The following is a 13,579-nucleotide window of genomic DNA, read 5'->3' on the forward strand; positions in this document are numbered from 1 at the left end:
AACACACATCTCTGGCAACGGCTTCAAACCTGCGGCAACGGCAGGGCCTCCCATCGGCTCGAGCCCGGCCGCCTCTGAAAGCCGCTGCCTGGTGGCCCCCGGCCCGCAGCCCGCAGCCCGCAGCCCCGCGGCTCTGATAGTCATCGCAGTGACATTTCACTTTCGGTTTCTCATCTCCAATCGACTGGTGGCAGCGCCGCCCAGCGACCCGCCGCAGCCCCTGCTTCCCTTTCCCCTCCGGCCGCTGCCTCGACTCACTTCCCGCCAGTGGGGCCTCCTGCCCCCGCCCCTGCCCCGCGTGCCCGCCAGGACTGGGAGGGCTGTGCTCTGCACCCTGACCCCTTCCCTCCTGTCCTGGGCCCACTGCTGCCTGCACATTCCTGGTACCAGCTCTGTCTTCTCCATGAATCTCTCCCCTTCCTGCTCGGCCCCGTGGGCCTGCATCAGACTGTCACTGCCTTAGAGCACCCCAACTCCGGACCTAGGAATGAGGGGGTGAAGATGTACACACAGACCGCGGACTACTCCGCAGCCATAAGACACGGCACTGCCATGTCTACTACCCGCCGCGTGAGAGTTCCGTGCTGATCAAGTCGGACGGGAAAGGACAAGAACCACATGGTTTCACTTCCCTGTGGGACGTAAAGCAACAAGGGGAACAGCTCGCAGCACGGTGGTTGCCAGTGGGGGGGGGGCGGCGGGCGGGGAGGGGGGCAGGATGGAGAGGGTCGGATCCAGGTGACCAGGAGCCGGGACTTGGGGTGGTGAGCGTGCCCCGGGGTTCACAGAGGCACAGTGCACACCCGCAGGTTATGTACCAACCAACGTCACCCCGCCAGTTTAATTAAGACGGGTCCCTTCCAGCGGCAGCCCTGCCCTTTTCTGCTGGTCCCCCTGGTCTTTGTCCCGGTCCCCACGGCTCCCTGTCCCCACGGCCCCCTGTCCCCACGGCTCCCTGTCCCCACGGCCCCCTGTCCCCACGGCTCTCTGTCCCCACGACCCCCTGTCCCCACGGCCCCCTGTCCCCACGGCCCTCTGTCCCCACGGCCCCCTGTCCCCACGGCTCTCTGTCCCCACGGCCCCCTGTCCCCACGGCTCCGCTCCCCCGGCGCCTCGCCGCTGTGGCCGGTCCGTCTGCCTGCCACGGGCTCTCCCGGTGGTATTGGAGGGGGCTGTCCTCGGCCTTTCTCCCCTAGGCTTCCAGGCCACGACTTCCCGACTCTCCTCCTCCTCTACCTGCACTTAACCCTGCCCCCCCCCCCCCACATGGTCTCACCCAGCCGTCCAACACCTGCGGCCACCCGGGGCTGCCGCTCCGAGGCTCTTAGCCAGTCCCACTCCCACTTACATCGGGGGCCAGGCCACTTCCCGTCACCCCCACGGCACGGCTGCCATGGCTCACGCCACCAATCATCCCGACACGTGCCCGGCCTCGACCCCACAGAGCTGCCTGAGAGCTTTGGCGGTGGTGGTGGGGTTTTTTTAATCCTCACCCTGGGATATTTTCCCATTGATTTTCAGGGAGAGTGGAAGAGAGAGGGAAAGACAGAGCGAAACATCGGTGTGGGAGAAACACATCGATGGGTTGCCTCCTACAGGAGCCCCCACCAGGACTTGGCCATGGGGGAGCCTGCAACCGAGGGACATGCCCTTGACCGGAATCGAACCCAGAACCTTTGGGTCTGCAGGCCGATGCTCCATCCACTGAGCCACACCGCTGGGACCCGAGAGCTTTGAGTCTGAATCACATCCTGCCGCTCCCCGCAGAGCACGGTCCTGGGTCCCGGCCGCACTCGGCACGCTTCCTCACGCAGCTGACGGTGATCTGGGGTCCCAGCCGCATCGCCCTCCCACCTCATTTCTTCCCCTGCGTCACCTGTGGGCGGGCACTCTGCGCCTCAAAAGCCCCGGGAGGTCTCTGGCGCCCGGACCTGGGGGTAGCCACTGTTTCTCTGCCCGCGTTTCCTACCCTGGGTCCTGGGGCTGCCTCTCTTCGCACGAGACAAGGGGCCTGAGGACACCCGGCCCGGCCCCCGTCCTGGGGAAGCCCCTCGCGGGTTCTCGCCATCACCTGGCCTCCAGCCCCCCACGCTGCCCGGGCAGGCACGGTCACCGCCTCAGGGACCCTCTCCGGCGGCCAGCACGGCCCTGCACGGGCAGGCACTGAGCCAGCGTGTGCGAGGGAACGGGGGAGGGGCGGGGGCGGCCTCAGCCCACGTGCTGCCACAGAACAGACTCGGCAACAGACACGGAGTCCTCACCGTTCTGCAGGCTGGGGCCCCGGGGCCAGGCGCCGGCCCACTCGCTCCCGGGGAGCTCTCCCCTCCACACCGCCTTCTGCTTGGATTGAATTCGCACGGCCTCTCCTCCCACGTGGGCGGCGCGGCGATCTGCCTCTTCTCGCGAGACCGCCGTGAGGGTCCCGCTCCATGCCCTCATCTAAACCTCCCTCCCAAAGGCCTTCCCGCAGACGCCATCACACAGGGGTTGGGGCTTCGACACACGGATTTGGGGGGGACCGGCTAGGACCCGAGAGCTTTGAGTCTGAACCACATCACGCCCCTCCCTGCAGAGCACGGCCCTGGGGTCCCGGCTGCAGCCAGTGACCTGGTTCCTCCCGCAGCGGATGCCATAGGCCAGGGGATGCCACAGGCCAGGGGATGCCACAGGCCAGCGGATGCCACAGGCCAGGGGATGCCACAGGCCAGGGGATGCCACAGGCCAGCGGATGCCACAGGCCAGGGGATGCCACAGGCCAGGGGATGCCATAGGCCAGGGGATGCCATAGGCCAGGGGATGCCACAGGCCAGGGGATGCCATAGGCCAGCGGATGCCACAGGCCAGGGCAGTGGTCGGCAAACTGCGGCTCTCGAGCCACATGCGGCTCTTTGGCCCCTTGAGTTTTTAGCAAAGGCCAGCTTAGGCGTACCCTAATTAAGTTAATAACAATGTACCTGCCTATATAGTTAAAGTTTAAAAAATTGGGCTCAAAAGAAATTTCAATCGTTGTACTGTTGATATTTGGCTCTGTTGGCTAATGAGTTTGCCGACCTTGGGGCCAGGGGATGCCATAGCTGAGTGAGGAGGGGGCCAGGGGATGCCACAGGCCAGGTGGTGCCACAGCAGGAACCACGATGGCATCCGGCCTACTTTCCCCGGAGGAACAGGTGAGCTGGGCGAAGCCCAAGCCGCTGAGGACAAAGAACCTCTCGCTGGGCTCCCGCTCGTGGCTCCAGAAAGGGGTGCTGTGCTGGCGCCCCCCCCCCCTCCGCCGAGGGCTGGGAGGGGACACATGCACCTCTCAGCCCGGCTCTGGTCCCCTCAGATGGAGCCGCGCACCCAGGCCGGCCACCCGCACGGTGGCTCCCCAGGCATCTCTCTGCTCAGGAAGCCGCCCCACGGAGCCCTCAGTGTTCCCGGGGTCTCGAGGTCCCACGCCCGCCACCCCCTCGGGCCGTTTCCTTCCCGTGGGACTCGTCCTCTGGCGTGGGGCCCAGGTCTCTGAAGGCCCCCGTCCTCCTCACAAGACTCAGAGCCCGCGGGGCCCACGGCCGTCAGCTGGACTCTCCTCGCTGCTGCTGGGGCTCAGGGGCTGAGGGAATGGCCCGGGGAGGGGTGGGATTTGTGACCCGAGTGACAATGAGAAGCCCGGCTCCTGAGAAGAACTCCTGTGGCCCTCGCCGGAGTGCTCAGTGGTTAGAGCTTCGGCTCTCGGACTGAAGGGTCCCAGATTCAATTCCGAGGCAACCAATGGATGTGTCTCTCTCACAGCGATGCTTCGCTCTCTCTGCCTCTCCCCCTCCCTCCCCCCTCTCTGAAAATCAATGGGAAAATATCCGCGGGTGAGGATTAGGACATGAAGAAAGAGCTCCTGTGAGCACGAATGGTGTCATGGAAGTTTTCCAAGAGCGTTTAGAAGCCTCCGGCATTTCCCCTGGAGGGGAGGGGTGGGTGCCGTTTCAAATCTTAGCAGGTGCGTTTCCTCCCAGGTGTCCTGTCTCCTGCCCACACCTCTGCAAGTCTCCCTGCTCCCCGTGCCTCTGAGTCAGCCATCTGTCTCTGATCCCTGTTCAGTGCTGGGGGGTAGGGGAGTGGGGGTCCCTGGCTCTGGGTGGAGAGAGAAAACAGCAAAGCCACCTGACCCCCATCCCTAGTAATGACCCAGGAGGGCCTGCTAGGTTTATCAGACCTTCCCACACGTTACCACGAATCCTGATCACGCTGTGGCCAGCGCCATGTCCAGATGAGCAAACGGAGGCTCCACATGGGAGTCCAGACCTGCCCAAGACCACCCACCTGGCAGAGCTGGTCCCTGGGAGCCCGGGCGGGGGAGGTTCCACCTGGGATGGCCGCGGGCAGACGCAGTGGTTCTGAGAGGCAGGCAAATCGGCTTCCCGCAGGCAGGGCCTGCTTCCTGCCCGGATCCCGGAGCCGCTCACAGGGGCCTCCCCAGCCGCGCCCCCTGCCCCGGGCAGGACAGTTCTTGTTTCCTCCTCCCCCGGGCGCGGGCCCAGGGCCAGGGAGTGCGGGCCGCTGGCCTTCACCTGCTCCTCCCGGAGCCGAGCCGTCGGCCGCCGGACAGGCAGCGCCTGGGCTGGGTCAGATCCTCCCCTCTCCCTGCAGCAAGCGGACCACAGGCACCAGCCCGGCACCAGCCCCTGCGCCCGGGTCAGAAAGAGGAAGGTGGCCGGCATCCTCGCCCAGCCGTGAGGGCAGAGCGGCCACGCCCACCCCCGCCCCACCCCAGGCTGCCCACAGTCAGGCTGCAGGTTAGCCCAGGCTGCGGCCGGCTCAGCCTTCCCGTGGGGCCCTGAGCAGCCGCGCGGTCCCACGGTGGCCGGGGCCAGTCAAGCTGGTTCCACTCTGCCGCCCGCCCGGGCCGGCTCCCAGTCAGGCGGCCTGCGTCTCTGCGCCCAAAGCACAGGCTTGGTTGTGGGGATGGGGAGGCAGCTGGCCCAGGACGAAGCGCCCAGTGGCTCCGGGCCTGACCTGACCCACGGCTCTCACGTGCGCGCAGCAGGGACCCTGGCTGTAGGGGCTCCCTGTGGTGTCCCGAAATTCACACACACACACGCACGCACACACACACACACACACACACACACTCTCTCTCTCTCCATTCTGACCCCATGTGGCTGCGTCTCGGTCTCCGCGGTGAGAGGCAGGGTCCGGGGAGGGCCCAGCGTTGCCGACAGGCGGAGGCTCACCTAGATGTCCCTTTGACGCCAGACAGAGGCCCCGCATGTGCGCCAGGGGAAGCAGCGAGGGGTGGGTGGTGAGCTCCCTCTGGAACCCTCTGTGGCTCCCTGCTCCTGGGGCTGCTGCTGCTGCGGGTCGTCCTGCTGGCCTTCCTCTCCCACCCTGGGCAGCCACGCCGGGCACAGCACAGGCATGGCCAGCAGGGGGCGCAGTCGCCCCTCTGAACTCACCACCGGCCTTTTCCCATCATCCATCCCCTGGGACCCGGGCTGCCGCCTCCCTGGAGGCAGACCCTGAGGTCAAAAGACCACCGAGGCGGCTGGCACTGCTGGGACGCAGAGGAGGGGGAAGACCTGCTCCTGGGAAGACCAAGACCCCGTCCCGGTGCCCGCTTCGGCGGCACACGTACTAAAGTTGGAGCGATACAGGGCAGGTTAGCATGGCCCCTGCGCAAGGATGACACGCAAGTTTGTGAAGTGTTCTTTTTTATTTTTATTTTTTTTAAAAAAAGACCACATTCCGTGACCTTCCGAAGACACCCCCCCCGCCCCGCAACACAACCACCCTTGGCAGCTCCCTCCCCTGCAGACCCCCAGTGGCCTCTAGCCCTTCTTCCCTTCAGGAAGCCTGGGAATTCCCCCTTCTTCCCTCCCATTCACACCCCGGAGCTCCGCGTAGCCGGTAGCCGTGGGGCCTGCCAGGAGCATTTATTGAGTGCCTGCTGTATGCCAGGGGCCTCGGCCCCTCTGCAGAGCGAGGCAGGCTGGGGCATCCCAGGCAGAGGACACGGCGGAGGCGGGGCTGGGTGTGCCGGCTGCCCCCCACCCCCTACTCGGGCGTGGTGGGGCCCCGGCAGAAGTTTCGGTTGTAGAAGTGGTGGTTGTCCCTGGTCAGGGCCACGCCCAGCTGGGCCCAGAAGCTGCTCTGGCCGCTGGGCTGGTGTGGCCAGAGGAGGACGCTCTGGCGGCAGAGGCGCTGGCGGAGCCGCACGTAGCGGGAGCGGCGGGCGTGGGGGCTCAGGATGGCCAGCACCACCACGTCCTTGCGGTCCTCCAGCAGGCGCTGCTGGGCCAGCAGGAAGCTGGCGCGCAGGAGGCCGCTGACGTGGTCCGTGTGGGCCAGCACGAACAGCGTCTTGCGGCTGCTGTAGACCGAGGCCCACAGGTTCTCGAAGAGCGTCTTGCCGGGCAGCCAGTCCCGGTCCTCCAGGCACAGGCGCAGCGCCCGGCGCCCGCGGCGCTCCTCCAGCCGCACCCGCAGCTCGTTGTACACCCAGTCGGCCACGGCGGCGTGCGTCTTGTCGAAGACCACGAAGGCGTCGTAGGACAGGGCGTCCGCGCCCCGCCGGTGCCCGCGCCGGGGCAGCCAGGCCAGGCCCAGGTAGAAGCAGTACCAGAGGTCCCAGCCGCACAGGTGCTGCAGCAGCGGCACGGCCACGCCCAGCGCCACGGCCAGCAGCGAGAGGCCGAAGCAGTCCCAGGACAGGGCCTCGTCCAGGCAGAGGCGCAGGTCCTGCGTGAAGATGCTGCGGCCCTGCAGCTGGCCCGGGCTGCCGCACTTGACCTGGCTGGCCAGCCTGGGCACGGCCGCCTGCACCTGCAGCAGGAAGTCCACGAAGGCCGCCCCGCAGGCGCAGTGCAGGGGGTTGGCGCTCACATCCAGGGACGTCAGGGCGGCCGCCACCTGGGAGCCAAACCAGGAGGGGTCCAGCGTCCGGAGGGCGTTGTGGCTGAGGTTGAGCTCTCGCAGCCCCGTGGCCAGAGCGAAGAAGCCGAGGGCCACGAAGCTGATGCAGTTGTGGCTGACGTCCAGCCTCCGGAGCGGGGTCTCCGCGGGGAGGCTGCCGTTGGTCAGGGCCTTCAGCTGGTTCCCCGCCAGGTCCAGGCTCTCCAGCCGGGGCAGGAGGGTCAGGCTGCTCCAGTTGAAGAAGGCCAAGCAGTTGTCCTGGAGCCGCAGCCGCCGCAGGCTCGGGGGCAGGCAGGCCAGGTTGTGCGGCAGGACGGCGTGCAGGTGGTTCCGGGACAGGTCCAGGCTGACCAGCTGGCTCAGGCCCTGGAAGAAGCGGAGGTAGAGGTCTCCCTCGTTCCACATGCGGTTCAGGGAGTTGCCGCTGAAGTCCAGGGCCAGGAGCGAGGCGCTGCGGAGCTCCGGGGACACGCGGCTGTGGATGGCGTTGTGCGCCAGGCTGAGGTAGCGCAGGCCGGGCAGCTGGGCCACGAAGCTGAGGTTGTGGCCCATGCCCTGCATGCTGAAGGGCTGGCTGTTGTAGCTGAGGTCCAGGGCGCGCAGGCGCGGCAGCTCCGTGAACGAGCGGCCGTGGTACAGGTCCAGCTTGTTGTAGGACAGGTCCAGCACCTGCAGGCTGGTCAGCAGCACGAACTGGGAGCCGTTGACCTGGGAGATGCTGTTGTAGCTCAGGCGTAGGCACTGGAGGCGCGACAGGCCGGCGAACATCTCCGGCTCGATCGTCACCAGGTTGTTCCGCGACAGGTCCAAGGTGAAGGTGAGGTTCTCGCAGCTCAGCCTGAAGTCCTCGGAGCCGGGGGTGTCCCCGGGACCCGGCGCGGGGTTCCCCGGGGGCCGCCAGCCCGCCTCCCCGGCATCCGCCTCCCCTGTGGAGGCCTTCGGGCCCAGGGTCCCGCTGATGCGGTTGTTGGACAGGTCGACCTGGCGCAGGCCGGGGAAGGCCTGGAAGACGCTGAGCTGGGCCCGGCTGATGAAGTTCATCTGGAGACGGAGGCTCTGCAGGGCGGGCAGGCCGGCCAGCGGCCGGAGCGTGTACTCGCTCAGCTCGCGGAAGAAGATGCCGGTCATGTCCAGGTGCTCCAGGGCGCGCAGCCCCCCAAAGGAGCGCGCCAGCCGCAGGTGGGCGTAGGACACCCCCTTGTGGTAGTTGAAGGACAGGTTGAGTTTGCGCAGCCTCCCCAGGCCCCGGAAGGCCGTGGTGTTGGTGATGCACTCGTACAGGAAGTTCTCGCTCAGGTCCAGCGTGGAGAGGTTGTCCAGGCCCCGGAACCAGCGGTCGTCCAGGCTGTAGAGGGAACTGTCGCTCAGCACCAGGCCCTCCAGGTGGCTCAGGTTGCTGAAGGTGTCGGGGTGCAGCTTGGGGAAGCCCGGGGGGCACTCCACGCAGGGGTTGCGGGCGTGGTCGCAGCGGCGGCAGTTCCCGCCCATGTCCAGCACCCGCAGGGCCGTGAAGTTGGCCAGGTCCGCGGGCCCCAGGGAGACGATGCGGTTGTAGGCCAGCAGCAGGGTGTGCAGGCCGGGGGGCAGGCCGCGGGGCACCGCCGTGAGGTTGTTGTACTTGAGCGACAGGTGGGTGAGGTTGCGCAGGCCGAGGAGGGCGCCCGGGGCCACCTGCACGGCCCGGCCGCAGGGGTTCTCGTAGTAGCAGTTGCCGTCCACGAACAGGTGGCTCAGGGCGTGCAGGCCGCGGAAGCTGGCGGCGTCGATGACCAGGATGTTGGTGCGGCTCAGGGCCAGGGTCCGGAGGGCGGGGGGCAGGGCGGGCACGGTGGTGATGTTGTTGTAGCTCAGGTTCAGCTCCTCCAGGGTGGGCACGGCCAGGAAGGTGCGGGGCTCGATGGTCATGTGGCAGGCCCAGTGCATGATGCTGAGGCTGCTGGGCGGGCAGTTCCACTTGAGGTCGAGCGTCCGCAGGCTGGACAGGTGCGCGAAGTCCGCCTCGTGCAGGTGGCGGATGCGGTTGCAGCGCAGGGAGAGGCTCGTGACGTTGCCCCGGGGCGAGGACGCCGAGAAGTGGGGCACGGACGTCAGGAAGAGCCACTCGCAGTTGATGTGGTTGGGGGCCTGGACCTCACAGGGCAGGAAGGCGGGCAGCGCGCCCTGGGCCAGGGCCAGGGCCAGCACCTGGGCCTGAACCAGGAGGGACAGGGGCAGCAGGGCGCCATGGCCGGGGCCCTGTGGAGGGGGGGGACGGGGGGCGTGAGTACCAGCCCAGCTTCACCTCCCCACCCAGGTCACAGAGTCCCCCCCAGATCTCCCCAGGGAGGTTCCCGCCTCTCTGCCCACCCCCCTCCCGCCTCCAAGGCTTGGGGAACCTGGACTTGGGTCGGGGACTCAGCCGTTGACTCAGAACTGCTTCTGAGACCCGGAACCCAGACTCATGGTCCAGACTTTCACTCAGAACCAAACCCCAGCTGCACAAGAGCCAGGCAGGTGCCCGCAGGCCCCAGGTGCCCGCAGGTGCCCCCCTCCCCACTCTCCCTCCGTCCTCAGCCCATTTCTCTTCTCTCCTGAGCAAGGAGCCCCCTCCCCCCTCCGCCCGCTGCTCCCCAACCCCTCCCCCTCCCTTTGGCCAAGACCCAGGCAGGAATGAGGGTCTCTCGTTGGGGTCCAGGCCGGGGACCATCCAGGGCCTGGGCACCGGCGGGCACTGCCCAGCTCTTTCCCCTCGGCCCAGGAGCCCTGGACCTGCTGCGGGTCGGAGCCAGGCCTGGGCGCCCAGCTTTGCCTTAGCCCCCGGGCCACACGGAGCGAGCCCTCGGCCTCGGCTCCTCGTCTGCGCAATGGGTTGGGGCTTTCTGCTCAGAGACGGGCTCTGCTCTGATGTCTTTGGGGCCCAGGACGTGCCCCGGGCCATGTGGGTGACAGCGCGTCCCCTACTGTAGCTGCCAAGCCCACCTCTCTCCCCACCCGTCCCCCGTCCCTGGTCCCCGCTGCCCCCTCCCCGGGGGGGCCGAGGGTGGTGGTCCTACCATGACAAGGAGAGGGGGCTTGTCCAGAGGGTCTCGCTTAGCCGGTCCCTTCCTGCTGAGACTGCTGCCAGCAGAGGAAGTGAGACTTTCACAACCTCTAGCCCCCTCCCTGCCCAGGCGGGGGGCGTGCAATGAGTCAGGCCATTTGCATAGGCAGATGGCAGCCAGGAGGCCCGCTCCTTCCTCTTTCACTCCCCTCCCTCGCCCCAGCCTGTCCCCCCGAGGCCACCCGTCTGCCTGGGCCTCACACCTGTCTCCCGGGGACCCTGGGAGACACGGGGCCCAAGCCCAGGCGATGCTCACCGAGGAACTGGCACCGGGGACAGTGCCGGACCCAGCGGGCATGCCGACACCGGGCCGGGCCTCCCCTCTCACCCTCACGCCCCGCAGGCGGCACACGGGCCAGCGCCTCCTCCCCGCACCTGCCCTCCCTGGCCCGGTGGCCCCGTCCCCAGAGCTCTTTGGGGCCTGGTATGGGGAGCTGAGCCTCCCCTGGCTGCACCTGCACCCCCCAGCCTGCTACTCCCCCTAGGAGCAGGGCCTCCCCGTCTGCGTCCCCCACATCCTGGTGCCGGTCCGAGCACAAGCCCCGCGGCTGGGCCACTGGACCGCCTGGCACGGCTCCCAATGGGCTCCTCCACGCTCCTCGGGCCCGAGCCTCAGCGGCCCCAGCCCCTCAGCAAGGCCCTTGGGCTCCACTTTCAGGTCCGCCGGCACATGCCCGTCGCCCGCCATCTCTCGCCTAGACCAATGCCCTTGGCCCCTCCTCACGGGTGGCCGGCTTCTGTGCTCACGCCCACGCCTGTTCCCATGGGCCCCAAGTCACAGGAGCACCCCCCCCTCCCCGGCTCAGGCCCCTCTGTGACCCTTTCTGGAGCCAAAGCCACACCCACATAATGGCCAAGGCCCCGTAGGACCTGCCTCCCTGACCAGTCCCTACCGCCCCGGCCTCCCCGTGCTGCCCTGGACACACGTGGGCACGCTCCCGCCACACCGGCCTGGACACACGTGGGCATGCTCCCGCCACACCGGCCTGGACACACGTGGGCACGCTCCCGCCACACTGGCCTGGACACACCTGGGCATGCTCCCGCCACACCGGCCTGGACACACGTGGGCACACGCCCGCCACACCGGCCTGGACACACGTGGGCACACGCCCGCCACACCGGCCTGGACACACGTGGGCACACGCCCGCCACACCGGCCTGGACACACGTGGGCACACGCCCGCCACACCGGCCTGGACACACCTGGGCACGCTCCCGCCACACCGGCCTGGACACACGTGGGCACGCTCCGCCACACCGGCCTGGACACACGTGGGCACACGCCCGCCACACCGGCCTGGACACACGTGGGCACACGCCCGCCACACCGGCCTGGACACACCTGGGCACGCTCCCACCACACCGGCCTGGACACACGTGGGCACGCTCCCACCACACCGGCCTGGACACACGTGGGCACGCTCCGCCACACCGGCCTGGACACACGTGGGCACGCTCCGCCACACCGGCCCGGACACACGTGGGCACGCTCCGCCACACCGGCCTGGACACACGTGGGCACGCTCCGCCACACCGGCCTGGACACACGTGGGTACGCGCCCGCCACACCGGCCCGGACACACGTGGGCACGCTCCGCCACACCGGCCCGGACACACGTGGGCACGCTCCGCCACACCGGCCCGGACACACCTGGGCACGCTCCCGCCACACCGGCCCGGACACACCTGGGCACGCTCCGCCACACCGGCCCGGACACACCTGGGCACGCTCCGCCACACCGGCCTGGACACACGTGGGCACGCTCCCGCCACACCGGCCTGGACACACGTGGGCACGCTCCGCCACACCGGCCTGGACACACCTGGGCACGCTCCGCCACACCGGCCTGGACACACGTGGGCACGCTCCCGCCACACCGGCCTGGACACACGTGGGCACGCTCCGCCACACCGGCCCGGACACACGTGGGCACGCTCCGCCACACCGGCCCGGACACACGTGGGCACGCTCCGCCACACCGGCCCGGACACACGTGGGCACGCTCCGCCACACCGGCCCGGACACACGTGGGCACGCTCCGCCACACCGGCCCGGACACACGTGGGCACGCTCCGCCACACCGGCCTGGACACACGTGGGCACGCTCCGCCACACCGGCCTGGACACACGTGGGCACGCGCCCGCCACACCGGCCCGGACACACCTGGGCACGCTCCCGCCACACCGGCCCGGACACACCTGGGCACGCTCCGCCACACCGGCCCGGACACACCTGGGCACGCTCCGCCACACCGGCCTGGACACACGTGGGCATGCTCCCGCCACACCGGCCTGGACACACGTGGGCACGCTCCGCCACACCGGCCTGGACACACCTGGGCACGCTCCGCCACACCGGCCTGGACACACGTGGGCACGCTCCCGCCACACCGGCCTGGACACACGTGGGCACGCTCCGCCACACCGGCCCGGACACACGTGGGCACGCTCCCGCCACACCGGCCTGGACACACGTGGGCACGCTCCGCCACACCGGCCCGGACACACGTGGGCACGCTCCGCCACACCGGCCTGGACACACGTGGGCACGCTCCGCCACACCGGCCCGGACACACGTGGGCACGCTCCGCCACACCGGCCCGGACACACGTGGGCACGCTACCTCCCGGGGCCTGTGAGCATCCAGTTCCCTCTGCCTGGAAGCTCTTCTCTCAGACCCTCCGTCGCCTCCCTCATGTCTCCCTCACACGCCGGCCTCTCAGCAGGGCCTCCCCTGCCTTTTGTCTAAACCTTCATCCTGGGCCGAGCCCCTTTTCTGGCTGTTTTCCTTTTTGTAAGTTTTTACCGATCAACATGCCATTTCCTTGCTTTTGCGTCGTCTATTACATAGTCTTACTGCCCTGCTGGCACATCGGACCTTCTCTGTCTGTATCCCAAGGCCCACCCGGTGCCCAGCACACAGTAGGTGCTCTGCTGGTTGAGCCTGTGGCTGTCCCGCCCTCAGCCGGACAGGGAGGTTCTGAGTGATGATGAGTGGAAGACGCAAAGGGCTTCGGCTGGGGGAGGCAGGGCTCGGCCACCTCTGCAGGGATGGGTCAGACCCGAGCCCTCGCCCAGGCTGTGCCCACAGAGCAAGGACAGTGCCAGGTCAGTGGCTGAACCCGCCATCGACCCGGGTCCTCACCCCTGCACCCCCCGCTGAGCCCCCAGCCCCAGGGAACCTCTCCCGGGGCCCCTGGGACCAAACACCCAGGCCCTCTCCCCTCCCAGCAGCCACCGTCTGCCTCGGGGGCAGAACCCAGGTCCCCGAGGTGCCTGTGAGCTGCCAGGGAAGCCCATGCGTGCGTGCACACACACCAACTGGACACTGCAAGATTTCAGACGCCCAGGCACCCCCGCCAGAGCCCAGCCCCACCGAGGCCGGGAAGCCCAGTGGGCAGAGCTTCCCGGCGGGGCAGGCCGCGGAGTGCCCCCAGGGAGCCCCCTGTCCCTCTGCCCGCCTGTGAGTTTATCCCACAAGAAAGGGGGCAGGCGGAGGAACGGGTTTGAGGAGCGGCCCTGCAGCACCAGGAAGGGGAAGTGGCTATAATTAGAGCCGTCCTTCCAGGCAGAGGCAGAGGAAGCCGGATCGTGGGACGCAGACGCTCCGC

General features: G+C 68.3%; 1 protein-coding gene across 1 annotated transcript; it reads right to left on the minus strand.

The window, feature by feature from the left end:
- Positions 1-5,834: 5,834 nt before the first annotated feature.
- On the minus strand, positions 5,835-9,976 carry TLR9 (toll like receptor 9). The gene is made up of 2 exons (XM_079794496.1): positions 9,918-9,976; positions 5,835-9,120 (listed from the first exon to the last, which is right to left on the minus strand). Exons 1-2 carry the CDS (start codon positions 9,918-9,920, stop codon positions 6,028-6,030), a joined length of 3,096 nt encoding a protein of 1,031 aa, XP_079650622.1. The 5' UTR covers positions 9,921-9,976; the 3' UTR covers positions 5,835-6,027.
- Between the last annotated feature and the right edge of the window lie 3,603 nt (positions 9,977-13,579).

The sequence above is a fragment of the Cnephaeus nilssonii genome (genome assembly GCF_951640355.1).
Source record: "Cnephaeus nilssonii genome assembly, chromosome: 17".
Lineage (NCBI taxonomy): Eukaryota > Metazoa > Chordata > Mammalia > Chiroptera > Vespertilionidae > Cnephaeus > Cnephaeus nilssonii.